We start from the raw sequence: 19,939 nt of genomic DNA, 5'->3' as shown, positions 1-19,939 counted from the left end.
GAGGTTGGCTTCTACCAGTTTTTCCATTCGTCTGTAAAGAATTTGTGTTAGTATTTTGTAGCTGTGACTTATTAAACTGGTAGTCCAGTAATTTTCACATCTGCCAACACTTGCTTTCTTTGGGATTGGAATTATTATATTCTTCTTGAAGTCTGATGGTATTTCGCCTGTCTCATACATCTTGCTCACCATATGGTAGAGTTTTGTTAGGCTCTCCCAAGGCTGTCAGTAGTTTTAATGGATTGTTATCTACTCCTGGGGCCTTGTTTAGACTCAGGTTTTTCAGTGCTCTGTCAAACTCTTCATGCAGTATCTTATCTCCCATTTCATCTTCATGTACATTCTCTTCCATTTCCATAATAGTGTCCTCAAGTACACCATCCTTGTATAGACCCTCTATATACTCCTCCCACCTTTCTGCTTTCCCTTCTTTGCTTACAAAGGATCCTTCCCATCGCACCCCCCTCATATTTAGTTAGAAGTTGGCACAGTGGATAGGCCTTGAAAAACTGTTCACAGATCAATCAAGAAAACAGGAAGAAGTTGTGTGGAACAATGAAAAAATATAAGCAAAATATACAAACTGAGTAGACCATGCGCAAGATAGGCAACATCAAGGAGAATGTGAGCTCAGGAGTGCTGTGGTTCCATGGTTAGCGTGAGCAGCTGTGGAATGAAAAGTTCTTGGCCAAGTCTTCTCTCGGGTGAAAAAGGATAATTTTTTATTTTCAGACAATTATTATCTGTCCGTCCGTCCATCTGATATGATCACTTTTTTGGGAGTGATTATCACATCCACAAGAAAACCTAAATCGGGCAAGGTAGAAGAATCCTTTTACCCATTCACCAAGTGTACATGTTTAGGTGGGTTGACAACATATTCCTGTCATGTGATGCACATGCCGTCACCAGTGTCATATAGAATATATCAGACGTGTTTTCCTGTGGAGGAGTCAGTTGACCTATGACCTTGTGATCAAATGTTTTCAGTTCCCATTGGAGAGGCACGTTCTTTCATCTACTAATCGCACGGTTTTGCGGTGCGGTCACAAAACACAGACACTAAACTTATTACAGTGAACAGAGGTGTCAATGAATGAACGGACAGATCATAACTTTGCGAAAATAAAGAAAGTAAACTTTTCACTCGAGGGAAGACTTGAACCAAGGACCTCACATTCCGCAGCTGCTCTTGCTAGCCACGGGACCACGGCGCTCCTGAAGTGAAACTAACCTTGATGATGCCTATCTTACGCATGGACTACTCAGTTTGTATATTTTGCTTATTGTTTTCATAGTTCCACACAACTTCTTCCTGTTTTCTCGATTGATCTGTGTTCAGTTTTTCAAGGCCTATCCACTGTGCCAACTTATAACTAAATCTGAGGGGGCTGCAATGGGGAGGTTCCCTTGTTAGAATGGGTTTCCATCTGAGCTCTTGATATTCATGCAAGTGGTTCTCTTTCCTCCAAAGGTCTCTTTATTTTTCCTGTAGCCATTATCTATCTTACCCCTAGTGAGGTAAGCCTCTACATCCTGACATTTGTCCTCTAGCCATCCCTGCTTAGCCATTTTGCACTTTCTGTCGATCTCATTTTTGAGACGTTTGTATTCCTTTTTGCCTGCTTCATTTACTGCATTTTTATATTTTCTCCTTTCATCAATTAAATTAACTATTTCTTCTGTTGCCCATAGATTTCTACTAGTCCTCGTCTTTTTACCTACTTGATCCTCTGCTGCCTTCACTATTTCATTCCTCAAAGCTACCCATTCTTCTTCTATTGTATTTGTTTCTCCCATTCTTATCAATTGTTCCCTTATGCTCTCCCTGAAACTCTGTACAACCTCTGGTTCTTTCAGTTACCCAGGTCCCATCTCCTTAAATCCCCACCTTTTTGCAGTTCCTTCAGTTTTAATCTGCAGTTCATAACCAATAGATTGTGGTCAGAGTCCACATCTGCCCTTGGAAATGTCTTACAATTTAAAACCTGGCTCCTAAATCTCTGTCTTACCATTATATAATCTATCTGATACCTTCTAGTATCTCCAGGATTCTTCCATGTATACAACCTTCTTTTATGATTCTTGAGCCAAGTGTTAACTATGATTAAGTTATGCTCTGTAGATGACATCCTCTTTCAGTTCTTACCCCCAATTCATATTCACCTACTATGTTTCCTTCTCTCCCTTTTCCTGCTCTCGAATTCCAGTCACCCATGACTATTAAATTTTTGTCTCCCTCCACTACCTGAATAATTTCTTTTATTTCATCCTACATTTCATCTATTTCTTTATCATCTGCAGAGCTAGTTGGCATATAAACTTACACTGCTGTAGTAGGCATGGGCTTCGTATTTATCTAGGCCACAATAATGTGTTCACTATGCTGTTTGTAGTAGCTTAGGTGCACTCCTATTTTTTTTATTCATTATTAAACCTACTCCTGCATTACCCCTATTTGATTTTGTATTTATAACCCTGTATTCACCTGACCAAAAGTCTTGTTCCTCCTGCCACCAAACTTCACTAATTCCCACTATATCTAACTTTAAGCAATCCATTTCTCTTTTTAAATTTTCTAATCTACCTGCCCGATTAAGGGATCTGACATTCCACGCTATTATCCGTATAACGCCAGTTTTCTTTCTCAAGTAGAAACTGACAACAATGTCCTCTTGAGTAGTCCCCACCTGGAGATCCGAATGGGGGACTATTTTACCTCCAGAATATTTTACCCAAGAGGATGCCATCATCATTTAACCATACAGTAAAGCTACATGCTCTCGAGAAAAATTACGGCTGTAGTTTCCCTTTGCTTTCAGCCATTTGCAGTACCAGCACAGCAAGGCCATTTTGGTTAGTGTTACAAGGCCAGATCAGTCAATCAGCACAGAAAGGCCATTTTGGTTAGTGTTACAAAGGCCAGATCAGTCAATCATCCAGACTGTTGCCTCTGCAACTACTGAAAAGGCTCCTGCCCCTCTTCAGGAACCACACATTTGTCTGGCCTCTCAACAGATACCCCTCCATTGTAGTTGCACCTACAGTACGGCCATCTGTATCACTGAGGCACGCAAGCCTCCCCACCAATGGAAAGGTCCTTGGTTCATGTTTTTATACATATGGTATATAGTAGCTATGATAGAATGTAGCACAAACAAATAGTCATATGCCTCTGTTGTTCTATGCTACACACTGAGTCAAACTGCAGTACTGGGACAATTGAGCAATTTTCATTTGGATTCCTTGTCTTATATGAAAAATGTAGCATCTATCACAATCAGAAAAGGTGTAAATACAAAAAAAAAAAAAAAAAAAAAAAAAAAAAAAAAAAAAAAAAAAAAAAAAAAAAAAATAAACTCAGCCACAAGGATGCTTAGTTCTGAGGAGTATTCTTGAACAACAACTTAAAGCAAAATGTAATACACAGTAATGAAATAACCTTACTATTAAGAATGTCTTCAAAAAATAATGAAATGTGACTGAGAACAAGTTTGTTTTGGAAGAAGTAGAGTGTAAAATTAAGAAGAAAAGTACAACAACTAAAAATGAAATGCATAAAAAATGTAAATTCAATACAAACCGTAAAGTTAGAAAATATATCTGGTGTCGGAAAAGTACTGAAAGTAGAAGCAATGAAATGATACCTTCTACTGTAGATCCTCCTCACATTTTGGAATGTCAAATATCTCTGCAAAGAGGGGAGGCAGCCTCAGTTTTGTCCAATTGAGGCGAAACCATTCAAGGTGTGTTGAATGTTTAACACCAAGATTTCTTAGTTCTGGCAGCTTCACAAGCAGACTTGCAAACAATTGTGGATCACTTGCATGATTTCGACCAATCTGGAAAAAGATAAAAATAAAAATAAAAATAATAATAAATAAAAATAGAAAGAACCTCATTTTATATGATGCTATTAAAAATATTTTCTCAATCAGTATATCAAATGTTTAAAAGATTTACAGTACTACTTTTCCAAGCCTTTTCCTTCTGCTGCCTTTCTCTGAATATTTCATTTGTCTGCTCCACAAAATTGAGGTTCATGAAAATCACATGTTTGGCAGATGGAGAAAATTGAGCGATGGAGTTGTGTCAATCACAACTTAAAACAATTTAATGGCTGCCTGACATTGTCAGCAGGGGAATGATTTCTTACTACGAAAAATATAATCTACTTGTTACAGAAGTTGTATTTGTCCAGACCGCAGAATTTACATGTATAGACTACTAGTTTTGGCTAATTTTAATTGCCATAGAAGTGTTGCATGGCTGCTTTCACAACTTAGGAGTGCAGAAAAACACTGAAATAATGTGTGACCAACATTGGGAACAGCCTTGAGAGTGAAATTGTGAGAAAGATGCCAGTTCCCGAGTCACACACCAGATCACGCAAGACAGAGAATTTCCACACTGTACTGGAAGGCTTGGTCAGCAATGTCAAGAGTAGGAAAATGTTTGAGGAGTCTTTGAGCTGCGAGATGGATGAGGAAAGAAGGAGAAGTTGGTGTGACAGTACAGAAGCAAGAGAACACAAGAGCTCTTCCATCCATTACCAACATCTGCCTTCTGACAATGTGAGAATATTGCTTCGGCTGTGGCAACACACAGTGACCTGTCAATGCAGACATTGCTCTGGACCTTTAATAGCTGTGGACCACCAAGCAGAGTGGTGGACTCACACTGCACAGCTCTGAGTCGATGCACCGTCTCCACCCAATGCCTGCCAGTATCACCACCACATAACAAATGTATTTGAAGAATGGTGAGATCATTCATTGCCCTTCCTTCCCTTTACTAATGGATTTGTGTCCATGCCAAGCCAAACTGGCCCTGAAATTTGCTTTTTTTCCGTGTGTGTGTGTGTGTGTGTGTGTGTGTGTGTGTGTGTGTGTGTGTGTGTGTGTGTGTGTGTAAAAGTTACTGAAATAAATGCAGTTATTTCATGTTTTATTCCTCTAAACAGTCTGTTCCATTGCTTATCAATTCCCTAATATCATAACCTTTTGCGTTTGATTTTATTTACTTATTGATATCACTTAATTATTGGCTTTCAACACGGCACAATCTCTTTAGTCATCTGCATGTCATTTCATGTCAGAGAAAGAGAATAATTCTCAGTTCACTATACTATGTACTTCACTGTTACCTAATCTTTTTTTGTTTTTGTTTTGTTGTAGGGTCCTAAAAGTTACCTAATCATGAATGTATAGGACTCAACTCACTGGAACCAATGCACCAGTTAGCGTGAGTATAGCTGGCATCAGATGTCAATACACTCAGTATTAGTAACACCTTATGTACCAAGTGTATTTTATCAGTAACTGCTGTGAATGTTTACCACAATTACGTTTTTATTACTTGATGGGTAATACTACACTGGTGTTGTTCCCAGTGAATTGAGCTCCTATGTTCATGACTAGATGACAGTGTATTATGTAGAGTGGCACAATGTTTGATTTATGCAGATGATCTGAAGATATCAATTAACTAGTAGTCCACATATGTAAGGAGTGCAGTCTGGGCAAAGAAAACTTCTCTAACAAAGAGATTACATTTTTTTAAACAGGGTAAAACAGCAAATTTTAAACATATAGGTTGCTACTAACCATATTGTGGAAGCGTTGAGGTGCACATGGGCACTTTAATCAGGCCACAGTGGCCAGAGGTAGTGGCCATGTATGCATGAATCATGCTTTTGTGAATGAGTGCTTTCTATCTCTGAAGGAGGATATTTTTGTCCAAAAGATTAAATGTTCAGCAGTCATTTCATTGTGCCTGTCTCCTTTATGTGGTGAACAACAATCTATCCTTTTCATAATATGTTGTTATTTCATTATGGACATTTTTCAAAATTAAAGCTTTCTGTAGAATTACACTACATTAAAGCTTTCTGTAGAATTACACTACATTAGCTAAAAGAAGAGTGGTGAGAAAAGAATGCTGTGAATCAAAGTGTCACAGTCTTCTCTTATAGTTGTTATAAGCAAAATTCAGAAGCTGCTGATCTATTTCTAAGTTTATTTTCTTTGTGAGGTCGGTCTCTCTCTCTCTCTCTCTCTCTCTCTCTCTCTCTCTCTCTCTCTCTCTCTCTCTCTCTCTCTCTTGGAAAGACTAAAATTTAGTCATACCTGGACTTTGAGGGCATCAATAAGCCGGTCTTGGTGGTGCTCAACTGCTTTGATATCAGTTATACCAGTGCGATCAGCAGTTAGGAGCACTACGGCTGAAAACAGCCCAAGCTCTGTATCATTTAGAGCAAGCGCATTGAATGTCGATGCAAAATGAAATACTGAGGTAACGAAGTCAACCTGTGGAAGGGGTACAGTCAGATGAGATACATTTACTATGATAAACATTCACTATATTGTAGACAGGGTACAGGACAAAATTGTTCTTTACAGTAAAATCTATATAAACTGAGGATGACATGAAAATTGAAGTGTTCAAATGAATGTGGTACAATATCTTTTTTAAAGAAACAGTAGCAGGAGGCAAATGAAGAAGGTGGTTAAAAAACAGAGGAGAGGGCCAAAAGAGAAAGATATAGGTTTATGACTCACTCACTATGCATTCTATTGAGTAAAAAATGTGATTTTGAGACTTATGAAATTTTCTGCCCATCCATCTGTAATTGGGTACAGTGAACATGTATGTATTACTGTCTACATTTGTTAGTACAATGTTGTGGAATGAACAAGTTAGATGTTGAGAACCTGAATAATTTCTTTTAACTCAGGATTTTTCCATCAGTAATGATGTTATATGAATGTGGAGGTTTCTGAACTAAATACTTGGCTACATAACTGGAAGTTTTGTTCTCAGTTGTAAATAAATAGTTGCAGAAAATGCTGTACAATATGGTATGTACAACTAAATTGAACAAAAGTGGTAAAAATTTCTAGCAAATTATGTGAAACAGAATTTTTCACATTTGTTTGCTTTGGTAACATAATTTACCATAGGAAGAACAGAGTTATTATTGATCAAGTAACATACTGAATACAATTTATACATCTTGCAGTTAAATATTACAACACTAATTGGCATAGGTTTTCTTGTGGTCGAACATATCACTATTGTCACTTTTTTGAGAAAATACTTAATTAGTAATGCTCTTGATTAATAGTATGTTTTCATGTTACTGACTGAAATGATAATTGCATTTTCTGCTCAATATTTTGGCAACTAGCCTAATAATTGTAATTATTTGTACTCAGAGACTAGTTTGTTTATCAAAATACTATAGCCAAAATACAATCATCAATTCAGAATCCTGAAAGTATACCTCAGGTCAATCATATAAAGAAAACCCTTAAAAATTCATAATGTATTTTATGTTAATTAAGTGAATTTACAGTAGCATTTTAACATTTGATGGTCATTAATATTTCAAATGTCTGCTGCACAGAGCTTTAGTAAGTAAACAAAAATTGTAGATAAGACAATATTATACAATATTGCAGCCTTTGGTGTATCTGTAACATATTTTTTGTGCCACTGATAAACATTTATGGGTTTAGGTGTACACTGAGTGAGTATTTTATCATGTTTCATAAGCAGGATGAAAGAAAATAGTACGGTTTCATGGAAGTCATATATTTTTGTTGTCTGTATCATAGGATCTTCATTATGCAATTTGTCATACTAAGTAACTTAATGTTATAACACAAAATAATATTTGTAAACTAAAAAAGCTGATTATAAACATTAAATATTGAAAAAATTTAACTAACTTAAACATATGATATCATCATCAAACATAATATTTTTTAAAAATATAGCCTGTTTGGGTCATATGTATATTCTACCCTCATTTTCATGGTTCCTTTAATCACAGTTAACAGAACTGTATTCTGCCGGTCTTTAATTCCACTAAACAGTTCTGTGAACATTAAGTTAAAATGTAGAAACTGATACCGAGATGTGATTTATTTCACTAAATTTAAATAACGAAATCTGACATTTGTGAACTGAAGGAAAGTGAAGTGTTTTAGCATTGAGTCAAGAAATCAGTATTAGCTCTTTGTTTTATCAGCTATCTCTACAATCATACAGACCTTAATAGTGATTTACTTCTGAACATGATTGCTCAACGTAAATATGTCACCATGATATATACTATAATGGTTTAAAACTATGATGGAAAGGAATGAATGAATGAATGAATGAATGAATGTACAGGTAACTGTAGAGGAAGAGTTGAAAGCCCAGAGGAACATCAAGAGGGAAAAATGAGAAAGAAGTGAGCTGAATTTTAGTAGCAGATAACAAAGTCAACTGTATTCTTCTTTGTGTCTTGTTACTGACAGATGCATGTAAAAGTTTCCATAACATGCAGATCATTTTACTTACATCATACATCACTTCCATCTGCTGCTTAGTAATGTATGTTCCATCTGAGAAGGTGAGTGAAGAGTCAGATGTTAGCCGAGAAACGTGAGTTAACCATATTTCAAAGAAACCAACTTTGATAAGTATTAGCTGATCATCTTGACTCAGATCACAGAAACCTGCACACACAACAATATTTTAATTAGTATCAAATATTACATATTTCATTCATAATCCAGTAACCTGTTTTACATAATAAATAATCATATTTTATAAGAGATTACTGTGAGACAGTAAATAAGCTCAAAATGGGACTAGTGAAGAAAGAGTGGTGGGAATTAAGTCTGTAAATATCATTTAGTGGTACTGATTAATGTTCATTCCTTGCCAACAATATGTACCAATAACAGCCATTGTTATATCAGTTTGTTACTGTCATACATCACAATGGTCAGAAAAAGGAAAGTCATGCTGCACACTTGGTTGCCAACAGTTTGCAAAAATTCTGAGAGCTGATCAATTCTTTGTCATCTATTCCAAGGAGTTCAAGGGTACATCTCCAATTACTCATTTATAATTATTGTTGAATCTTGTGAATAAATATACACTTATTGTTATAGATTGTTTCAGCTAATATGGCACAGGATCATAGCAGTAATGAAATTGCATGCTATCAAGTGGTAAAAAACTGAGATTGTCAGTGTGAAAAATGCTAACATGTTTATTGAAAAATGTGGGATAATGGTCACATCGGAAATATTCCTGCTCCTTGGTACTGCACCATTTCATGACAGCTCAGTGAAATGACTAACAATCCCTGTTTTCTTATTTTAATCATAAGGGTAACTATAATCATAATGGAAGTTTTGACTGTGTCAAGAAGAATACTATTTTGCTTTGTAGAAGTGTTATTGTGATGAAGATGCAGGTGTAATGTATGTTGCCAAATAAAGTTATATGCAGTATTAAAATAATACAAACATAAAAATGTGAACACAGTATTCATCAGAAATTATCTTCAGCGGTAAATGTTATGTTACTGGATGGTCAGTCAGTTACATACACTCAATAGCCTAGTACTGTAAACTAGATTTTATCATGCTGTGAACTGCTAGAATAAACATTAGTAGAATTTAACAAGTTGGTTTTGTATATGGGCAAATATATCTAATACTGGATGTGATTACAGCCTCTCATACCAGTGAACAAAAACATAAAATTCAAAGATCAGAAACAATTCAAGAACAAATGAGATACTGGAAATATCTTGCATAATCTCTTTTACTGATACTTATTTATTCACTGACTATGCCATTTTGTCCTCACCTAAGCTTCAATTAGCTCTTGGTTTTAGTTGTCTTCATTGTAGTAGATTGCCCCCAGTGTTACTCCACATTTCTTCAATGACACAATTTGTTCTTCCTTAAATAATTTTCTTCAGCTTCCTTCTCATATATTTCTTATGTATGTACCTGATGCATTAATCTCTTAATATTTACATGTACTTCTGATCTCTGATATGGCAGACAACTTTTTTGCATTTGTATCTGGTTCATTCAGTGTATTCTGTATGTTTTTCACCTCAGTATTCTAAATAGGCTTAACAATTTGACATGATTTTAACTTATGTTGATTTTCTCACTTCTACAACAGCCTTAAGAAGTCTCAGGAATTTTCAAGCATTTAACAGAGACCTCATGATTAGTTTAGTATATTGCATTTTCATGAGGGACCTTATCTTACTTGCCTTGAAGTTTCTGGAAAAGAGGCACTATACTTGGTGGGTATAATAACATGCAACCATTTTATTTATTGATACATATTTATTATGACATATCGATGCAAGTTTGTAATTTACTAATGATCACAATGGTGAGAGAAAACAGACTGAGTCAAAGATGATATCACTATGAGCTCCACGGCAGCTTAGTCAGACTATAAATGTCTCAAGGCCGGGGGCAGCACGATGTTGCGGATCCTAGAGACCACATAGTGCCACAGGCAGTGAGGACAAAGCAGAGGTTGGCCTGGTTGAGAGAGAGGGATTGTTGGGTCCCACACTGTAGAGGAAGGGTGCGCGATGAGTGGCATGTGATAGAGAGGTGACTGTTGTTGTTGACAGAAGCCATTATGTTGTCTTCATCAGCATTGTGTGAAAGGAGGAGAGAAGAGTGATGTGGACAGTTGCTGAATCATTGAGTGTATGTGGAGCAGCAAGGAGAATGAACATGGTGCTGACTCAGAGTTGAAGAGAGAGACCCTCAATGCAAAATGCAGATATGTCAGCTGTGAAGATGGAAACACTGGGAGAAGAGTGAGGTGACAACAGTATACACATTACACAGCAAGAGGGCACATTGTTCAGCAGGGAGTCATCAAATGGAGTACTGGCACCAGTGAATAAACAGGAAAAGGTGAACTTGGAAGACAACTGGTCATAGGCGAAGGCATGTCCATGGATGCCGTCTCAGAACCGGATATTGACACAGGGCCCTTATGAAGGGGTCCAAGCAGAATTTAACTCAGTTAAGTGGCATGGTCTGTTGTTTCCCATTGAGGCAAATATGTAAAGTGTTATTCATGCACTGAAGCAACCTGTGGGGCCAAAGTAAGGAAATTGTAATCCTGCCTGGACCATGTCATCTCAGAGTATAATGAACTATCATTGTTCTAGGTCTTGTGCATATGAACACTCACTGTATGGTTTGAGGATACAGAGGTGAAGTGCAGATGTTGGCAGTGTGTGAATGGACAAGCTTGACTAAGGCAGGGAGCTCGGCAAGGAAAGGGAGGTCAGAGTCTTTGACAAACTCGGTAAGGAGTAGCAAAGGGTTAGGTCTCTGGTAACGGCTGCTCATTGGTAAATGCAACATGGTATGATGTCAGATAGATTCCCTTGGTGATAACTTGACCAAGGAAGGTAACACTAGCATAGCACAGTTGTGATTTCTCATGGTTAACCTCCCCATCACGGTCAGCAAGTACTTTAAGGGCCTGTGTTAAGCGATGAGAATATTGTCAATACAGGTATAGCAAAAAGGTAGGGGAAAAATATGGAGTCAACAAACTTTTGCCACATATGAGTGGTGTTCTTGAGGCTGTATAGTGTAAAGCAGTATTAAAACAAGCCAAATGGCATAATGATAGCTGTTTTTGGTATGTTGTCTTTGTACATTGGGATTTGAATGCACTTTGTGACAGTCAGGAGTAAAGAATTGTACATTTAGAATAGGTTAGTTGTCCATAATGATACAAGTATTGAGCTTTGCAATATTCCTTGAACAACTGGCATTTAAGAGTCCATGAATGGCTGCTTTCATGTGACCCAGTTTTTTAGCTGTTAGGCATCAGGCCTTGTAATGGTCTGGGGGACACTTTGTAGTGGATAACCTGTGGCAGGTACCATTTGCGATCACACCAATGAGAGAAATTTGAGTACATGGGGGGAACACATACATATCAAGATGAGATAGAAGTACCTGAACGATAGTCTGAATCTCCTGAATTAAATGAAGCGTAGTTGGAGGTGAGGGAGTGAGAGATGCGGAGGCAGAACCAGTGGCCATAAAGTGGAGAGGCTGTTGACCATGTGAAGAGCACATGCCAGGTTGGCTGATGCATTGGCAATCAGCTAATGAAGAATATTGTTGTGTCAATCTTGTAGTGCTGAGTTCGATGCTCAGCTAATGAACTGATGAGCTTAGCTGTCAAATGGGACCACTCAGGGGTAGTGTGAAATAGGGGGTCATACTGAACCATAGGTGGGGAATGGGGAGGGGGGAGGAGGGGCCAAGGAGCCAGGAAGGCATGTGTCAATTGCATGATAGAGTAAGGCATCCAAAAGCAGGTCGGGAGAGAGACCAAAATGCTTAAGGAAATCGATCCCGAGAATCGGGCCATCTACATCAGCAACATGCAGGCTTCAAGGGAACCGTTACTCTAGCACAAGGAAGAAGGCTTGAAGGAACACAAGGGTGAGGAATTACAATGGCATCCACCTGGTGTTGGCTAAAAATGTGAGGTTTCTGGTGGAGTTCAAGACATAGAGTCTGTTGCTGGGAGGAGTGATGTGAATAACAGTGCCCTGTAGTATCACCATGAGCCATGGCATCTAGATTGGCCCTTATGTTGAGTTTGGAAAGCTGCTGGGGAGTGATGGGTCCTTCCTGCATTGCCAAAGCTCATGTGGTACAGTCACAGTGGATATGCTGGATATGGAGTGGGCTGTGATGTAATTGAGCAGTCCCATGAGCTGTGTTGTCCAACAAGGCAGACCATGTTTTTGGGTCTCTCTGTGCAGCCAGGGAAGTTTGGGAAATATGTCTGCAGGCATATACTACAGCAGAACAGGGTAGGGCATGGGCTGATGAGCTGATGGCAAAGGGCTAGATAGTTGAGGAGGGACGCTGTCAGTGGCAGAATTGTGATGCAGAGCAGCAGACGAGGTAGGCAGAGGATGCGGTGTGTCACTGAAGGCCTGTGAGGTTGGTGGGCGGGCCCTGTCCACACATCACACATGGCATGGTTGGTGTGGAAGGTAACCCAACCAGTTCAGATGGGTCAACTGTGGTCACCAGAGAATGGTTTGGGAACTTTGTAGGAAACAGTTTGGATGGGCCAGTAGAACATTGCACCATGTGCAGATAAAACAGAATTCACAGGCTGCTGAAGCAGTGGAGACAGGGGCAGGCGAGGCAAGCTGATGAGTTGATGTGACTACACGCTTTAAATTATGTGGCACACAGTCTAGATAGGCTAAATGAAGCTGAAAACACATGTGTGGTTTAGAACATACTGGCATGAGCATCTGTGTTTTCACCATGGTGGTGTCAGACAGGTGAGGTTAGGCACTGGAACGCCAGTATGAAGTGAATGTAATTTGTACATGAATCTGGGAAATGTGATGAAGGCAGAGTTTGTGCTTTGCAATCAAAGTGCTAGGAATGAAGAGTTTGAGTCACAATGCGGCAAGTGATCCATTGATTACAGATCTTAGCATGAAACTGATAATGCATAACATGCCTTTTGTGAACAAAAGAAATATTTTGGGATCAGCAAAGAGTAAACATGGTGAATATAATGACACATGACCACTTTAGGCAATGAAACATATTTATCACAATACACTGATATAAAGCTGTATATAAAGCTGTAACTCACTAACAGTCAGAATGATGAGAGGAAACAGACTGAGTCAAAGATTATGGCGCTGGCCTTTGCAGCAGTTTAGTCAGACTTTCGGTAGTTGATCTGCAAATGATAGTCACCACAAACTAATAACAGGTAGAAATATAACTTTCATTTCTTTTTCATGATTAGTGCCATTCTTGTCAATAGTTATTGCATGGATGATCTTGTTATTTGTGAGTTTTCTCCAGCAACTTGTGTCTGTTTTGATTGGACTTTATGTTTGCCTTTCCCTTTGAACACCGATACATCTCATTCATATTTTCCTATTTCTTGACTCTCAACTTTTCCTACTGAAGTTATCAATCACTCCTTTTATTTTCTACCCCTTAACATCCATCATTATCTTCAGGCTTTAAAAATATATAAACTCATAGTTGTGAATCAGTTCTACAATTGATTCATGATTTTTTAAAATTATATCTCATATTGTGAAATTAGACTATCACATCAGGATATTTCAAATAGGCACATTTAAAATATACTCGCATGCAGCCTTTTGCCACAGCCTTCAACAGTAAAGAGAGAGACACACAAAATTCACACATCCACAAGCAAGCACACCTCATGCACACATGACTGCCAACTCCAGAATCTCAGGCTGGATGTAACATCACATGGGATGCAAGCAACAATCTGAAGTGGAAGGGGAAGGGAAAAGGGAAGGGGAAGGGAAAAGGGAAGGGACAGTACTGTACAGGTGGAGAGAGAGACAAACACCGTCTAGTGGAGTGTGCAGGGCCTAGACCCCGAGAGGTGCAGTGTCAGGAGGTTGCGGGGCAGGCTGGTGGGAAAAAAAAGGAACACAAAATGAGAGGAGCAGGGAAAGACAGATGGATGCATTGGGAGGCAAAAATGGGTAGGAGATGATAGGACACAGGGGTGGAAACTGTTGGATGGAGGGTTTGGGGACAATATCTTACCCTAAGGTTGGGGTCAGGATAATTGTGGGAGTGCAGAATGTGCTGTAAGGATAACTCCCATCTTTGCAGTTCAGAAAAGGGAAGGATCCAGATGGCTCGAGTAGTGAAGCAGTCATTGAAATGAAGTGTGTTTTGTTCAGTTGCATGTTGTGCCACAGGGTGGTGTACTTTGCTATTGGTCACAGTTTGGCAGTAGCCATTCCTGCTTCTGGACAGCTAGTTGGTAGTCTTACCAATACAAAAAGCTCCACAATGATTGCAGCAGAGCTGATAAATGCCATGGCTGCTTTAACAGGTTTCCCAGCCCTTGATGGGGTAGGATAATCTGTGACAGGACTGGAATAGGGAATGCTGGATGGGTGAATTGGACAGGTTTTGCACCTGGGTCTTCCAGAGGGATATGATCCTTGTGACAAGGGGTTGGGTTGAGAGTGGCATAGGGATGGACTAGGATGTTATGGAGGTTGGATGGGTGATGGAACACCACTTTAGGAGGGGTAGGAAGTGTTTCAGGTAAGATGTCTCTCATTTCTGGGCATGATGATAGGTAACCAAAGCCATGGTGAAGGATGTGGTTCAGTTTTTCCAGTCCAGGGTGGTACTGGGTGATGAAGGGGGCACCATATGTAGCTGGTTTTTGGGGTTGGTGGGAGGATTGGGATTGGGTGGGAAAATGGCATGGGAGATCTGTTTGTGGACTAGGTCTGGGGGATAGCGCCTGTCTGTGAACACCTCGGTGAAACCCTCAGCATACTGAGCAAGGGAGTTTTTGTCACTGCAGATATGCCATACCTGGGTAGCCAGGCTGTCCCATCAGGGACCTGCTCCTGTTATAACAACTCCTTGTTCTGTAGTATTTAATAGAGTCTAAGTAAGTCAAGTTTTTATACATTTAGTAGTCATGTTAGTAATATATTATGGTTAGTACAGTCAAAAGTTTTTGCAAAGTGCAGATAATCTCCCCCAGACACATTTTACAACACAGTACCTATACAATTTTATTGATGAAACTGAATACAATTTTCTCTGAAGAGATCTTTTACAAAACTAAAGTTTGTTGTGTCTCATTGGGTCTTCATCTGAACAAGTGTGACAGTTATATATTGGTTTTTGCAACTGGCTGAAGAACCCACCTGGCACTCTTTTGGCAAATTCAACAACCCTTTGCACACTGGGTGTCACATGCTGAGCAAACTGCTGCCAAAGCCATACACGATGCTGTTCCAAAGACTCAGCAGTTGATGAGGCAACCTCAGATGTTTCCGTACTTGTTCCACCTGTCACAGAAACCTGAAACATAATAGTCAATGAGTTTTTCAAATGATACTAAGCAGAATGCTGAGATAAATCATACAATCGTATAATGTGCTTTGCAATTTATTGTTCCATATTTATTGATTAGTAGATATACTTAGTTTGTTTGTTATAATTGTTCATGAACAGTTAACATCAAGAAAATGATACATTCTATCTAATTACTCTGCTGGTTTCTTTGTCATTAATACAACTGTATGCTTTAAAGTTCTGGCAGATTTAATTCAAATGCTACAGCTTTTTAAACATTGATAGAGGAAGCTGTGCACAACCAGATGATTCATCTTCTACAGAAGAAAAATGATTAATGCTTTAATTTTCTCTATACATTTATATACTTCTCAAATCTGGTCATTACTTCTGGTGATTTTTATTCATTTCCAGCTCTCATAGTGATTTCTACAACTGGCTGCCCTCAGTATCACTAGTATTATCTTATATTGTACTGGAAGTCTAGAAAAGAGGGCCTTGTATACAATTAAATGTGTTATTACAGACATTTGGAGTATATGAAGTGTTAACCACCAGGCTGGGAGACCTTTAAGGTCTTACAAATAAATCTAAATTTCAAAATAAAGATTTTTTACGGTGTGACAGTTCACATAAAGGGTGTAATGGGTATAAGTGCAGATACTTTTATGAGTGATACCTTAATATGTACACACATCAGTGCGTTGCTTGTTTTTTTCTCTGCGTTGAATACTCTTCCCACAAACATGCATCATAATTTACTACCTGATGTTTTCTACATGGTCATAACTGCAATACTAAGTAGACTATGACCGTCAGTATTGGATAACTGTTTTGCATCCACGCGTTCACACTTCAATGCCTGACCTGCTGCCCAGGAGAAAATAAGCATTAATGACTTGCTCTTGCCACATGTAGTTGGAGATACTAACCAATCTAAAAACATACTGTTCCTAACAGCTGTAATTATAAGTCAGCAAATGACATAAATACTGATATAATGTTGTTCAGTTAACCATTCTCAGTCACTAATAAAAATATCTGCACTTACACCTGTTACATCCTGTGAAGTCCATACCTTTTTTATTGTTTAATACTTGTGTTATTGGAACAACTATTTTTTCAGTGGAATAATATTTGTTAGAGAGGAGAGAGAGAGAGAGAGAGAGAGAGAGAGAGAGAGAGAGAGAGAGAATGTGTGTGTATGTGTGTGTGTGTGTGTGTGTGTGTGTGTGTGTGTGTGTGTTTTAAATGGTAATTGGTGTGGATGAAATAGCAGTACAGATAATATTCTTGTTAAAGTTTGTAGTAAACATTTCTGAAAAAGGTTGAGACTGCAAGTAAAATACAGTTGCACGTCACATAACTGGATAGAAACTTTACAGTATTGCAGTATTGCTCTTCGTATTGCATGTAGTGTTGTCAACTAGAAATAACACATCATACTGAGAACATGTTTATTGAGCAAATATGAAAATACAGATGCATCTGAACTGTGTGTCTAAGCAGAGAATATTCTTATTTATCCACACATAGAATGTTGCAGGAAATTATATTACTCCATAAATAAGTAAGTCCTAAAAATCACAAATTGTAACTGTTGAAAAATTGCATGTGTCAGATACTGAGTCATCGACCCACATTCTGCCGGCTCTTTCAAAAATATTTGAAAAGGTTTTGTTCAGACATCTTCTTAAGCATCTATCTGCAAATAATATATTGTCCAAGTAACAGTTTGGTTCCTTTAAGGGTTCCAACATAGGAAAGGCCATTTAAACATATAATGAGAATGCACTTAATTCATTAGATAACAAATTAGAGGCTACTGGCATTCTCTGCATCCTGTAATAAGCCTTTGACTGTGTGAGTTACAGTATTCTCCTAAGTCAATTAGAATATTATGGTGTCACTGGCAGTGCTGCTAAATGGTTGAAGTCTTACCTAACTAACAGGAAACAAAGGGTGTTGTTGGGAATTATGATGATGACGACGAAGATGTTTGGATTGTGGGGCACTAAACTGCGTGGTTATCAGTGCCCGTACAAATTCCCAATGTTTTCTTAGTCCAGTTTTGCCACTTGCGTGAATGGTGATGAGATGATGAGGACAACACGAACACCCAGTCATCTCGAGGCAGGTGAAAATCCCTGACCCCACCGGGAATCGAACCCGGGATCCCTTGCTTGGGAAGCTGTTGGGAATTAATCACATGTGGTCTTCCTCAAGGTTCCATCATAGGTCTTCTGCTTTTTCCTGTGTACATTAATGACCTCTCATCTGTTACGTTGCCAGATGCTAAGTTTGCTTTGTTTCTAAGTTTGTTCTGTTTGAAGATGATACAAACATTGCAATAAATAGCAAATCAAGTAATGAATATATTAAAAACAAAGATTCCATGATTTACCAAGCGGGAAAGCGCCGGTAGATAGGCACAATAAAAAACACACAAACACACACACAAAATTTCGAGCTTTCGCAACCGGCGGTTGCTTCATCAGGAAGGAGGGAAGGAGAGGGAAAGATGAAAGGATGTGGGTTTTAAGGGAGAGGGTAGTTGGCCTTTAAATATGTCTGCTTGTGTCTGTATATGTGTGGATGGATATGTGTGTGTGTGCGCGAGTGTATACCTATCCTTTTTTCCCCCTAAGGTAAGTCTTTCCACTCCCGGGATTGGAATGACTCCTTACCCTCTCACTTAAAACCCACATTCTTTCATCTTACCCTCTCCTTCCCTCTTTCCTGACGAAGCAACCGCCGGTTGCGAAAGCTCGAAATTTTGTGTGTGTGTGTTTGTGTGTTTTTTTTATTGTGCCTATCTACCGGCACTTTCCCGCTTGGTAAGTCATGGAATCTTTGTTTTTAATATATTTTTCCCATGTGGAATGTTTCTTTCTATTTTATTTAAATCAAGTAATGATTTAGAAATGTCTACCAATCAAATTTTCACTAACATTAATGAATGGTTTAAACCTAATTCACTGTCATAAAACTTTGGAAAGACTCACTACATGCATACTTTTCTTACTTTCTTTCTGTTATGTTATATTGGATCACATTTTGGGGTAGCCTTTCGAACTGAGCAAAATTTTTTAGATGCAAAAGTTTGCAATAAGACTCATCCGTGGTGTGAATTCAAGAACATCACGTAGAAACCTGTTCAAGGAACTGGGGTATTCTAACCATTTATTCATTAATAAAATGTGTTGCAAATAATGTGTGTCTATTTCCAACCAGTAGCTCAATACTAGGAATAAGAACAATCTACATAAGAACCTAATATCAATACTCAGAAACACACATTTTTAATAATTTTCCAGCAACCATTAAAAGCTTGGTTTCAGTTAAAGAACTGTTTAAACAGTGTTTGAAAGACCTTTTGATAGGTAACTCCTGCTCTGTAGGTGAGTGCTTAATAGGGACTATCAGACCAGCTTTAGTAAAATTGTCTGTTAGATTTCAGTTTTAAAAGCACCTGGTCACAACATTCAAGATTAGGTATTTTGTTTATGATTAATTTATGAAAATTGCATAACTATGTTTCATTCTGGCAGTGTATTAATTCTGTAAATGCTACCAGTTCCAGTTACTGTAACGTATTCACATAGCTTGACAATCTCCTGGTAAACAATTAGGGAAGTGAGTATTATATTAAAATATTCTTTGCTTTTTATGTTATACTTTCAGACATATTACACATCCATGAGTATCATTTCATTTTTTCCTCTATGGAATGAAAACTGAGATTAATCTAACATAATCTATAAAGACTACACCACAATGGACAAAGCACAACATGTGGCAATGTTCCCCCTTCTCCCAAAACGGTAACCTGCAGTTTTTGAGAGGCCTATAGCCTCTTTGGAACTGGAAATAGTCAGTGGTCCTTTGAATAGAGGTATTGGCAGATTTTCACATAGTCATGTTGTCACATCCCTATGGTCACTGCAAAATTCGGCTGGAGTTAACTTCAGTCAAGAAATTGTGACTGTTGGACAGGTGTTCATGTTCCTTGTATTGGAAACCCCCTAGCATTGATCTGGATTTCAGTGATACAACAGGGCTTGCAGTGTTCATCTACATCTACATCTACATACTTACTCTGCAAGCCACTACATGGTGCACAATGGTGTACCATTACTATTCATTTCCTTTCCTGTTCATTCACAATCAGTCCGAGGGAAAAACAATTGACTGTCTATGTACCTCTGTACCAG

At 38.4% G+C, this 19,939-nt stretch overlaps 1 protein-coding gene across 1 annotated transcript in view; it reads right to left on the bottom strand.

Moving 5' to 3' along the window:
- The window catches only part of LOC126267787 (ecdysone-induced protein 78C), a 659,877-nt gene that overhangs the window by 24,246 nt on the left and 615,692 nt on the right, over positions 1-19,939 (bottom strand). The window contains exons 5-8 of the mRNA XM_049973091.1: positions 15,575-15,731; positions 8,353-8,510; positions 6,129-6,308; positions 3,648-3,842 (exon numbers count right to left, since the gene is read on the bottom strand). Coding sequence (XP_049829048.1) covers positions 3,651-3,842; positions 6,129-6,308; positions 8,353-8,510; positions 15,575-15,731 — 687 coding nt within the window. The 3' untranslated portion in view covers positions 3,648-3,650. The remainder of the gene's footprint in view (positions 1-3,647; positions 3,843-6,128; positions 6,309-8,352; positions 8,511-15,574; positions 15,732-19,939) is intronic.

Source organism: Schistocerca gregaria, chromosome 4 (assembly GCF_023897955.1).
Source record: "Schistocerca gregaria isolate iqSchGreg1 chromosome 4, iqSchGreg1.2, whole genome shotgun sequence".
NCBI lineage: Eukaryota > Metazoa > Arthropoda > Insecta > Orthoptera > Acrididae > Schistocerca > Schistocerca gregaria.
This window is presented reverse-complemented; position numbering and strand designations above follow the sequence as displayed.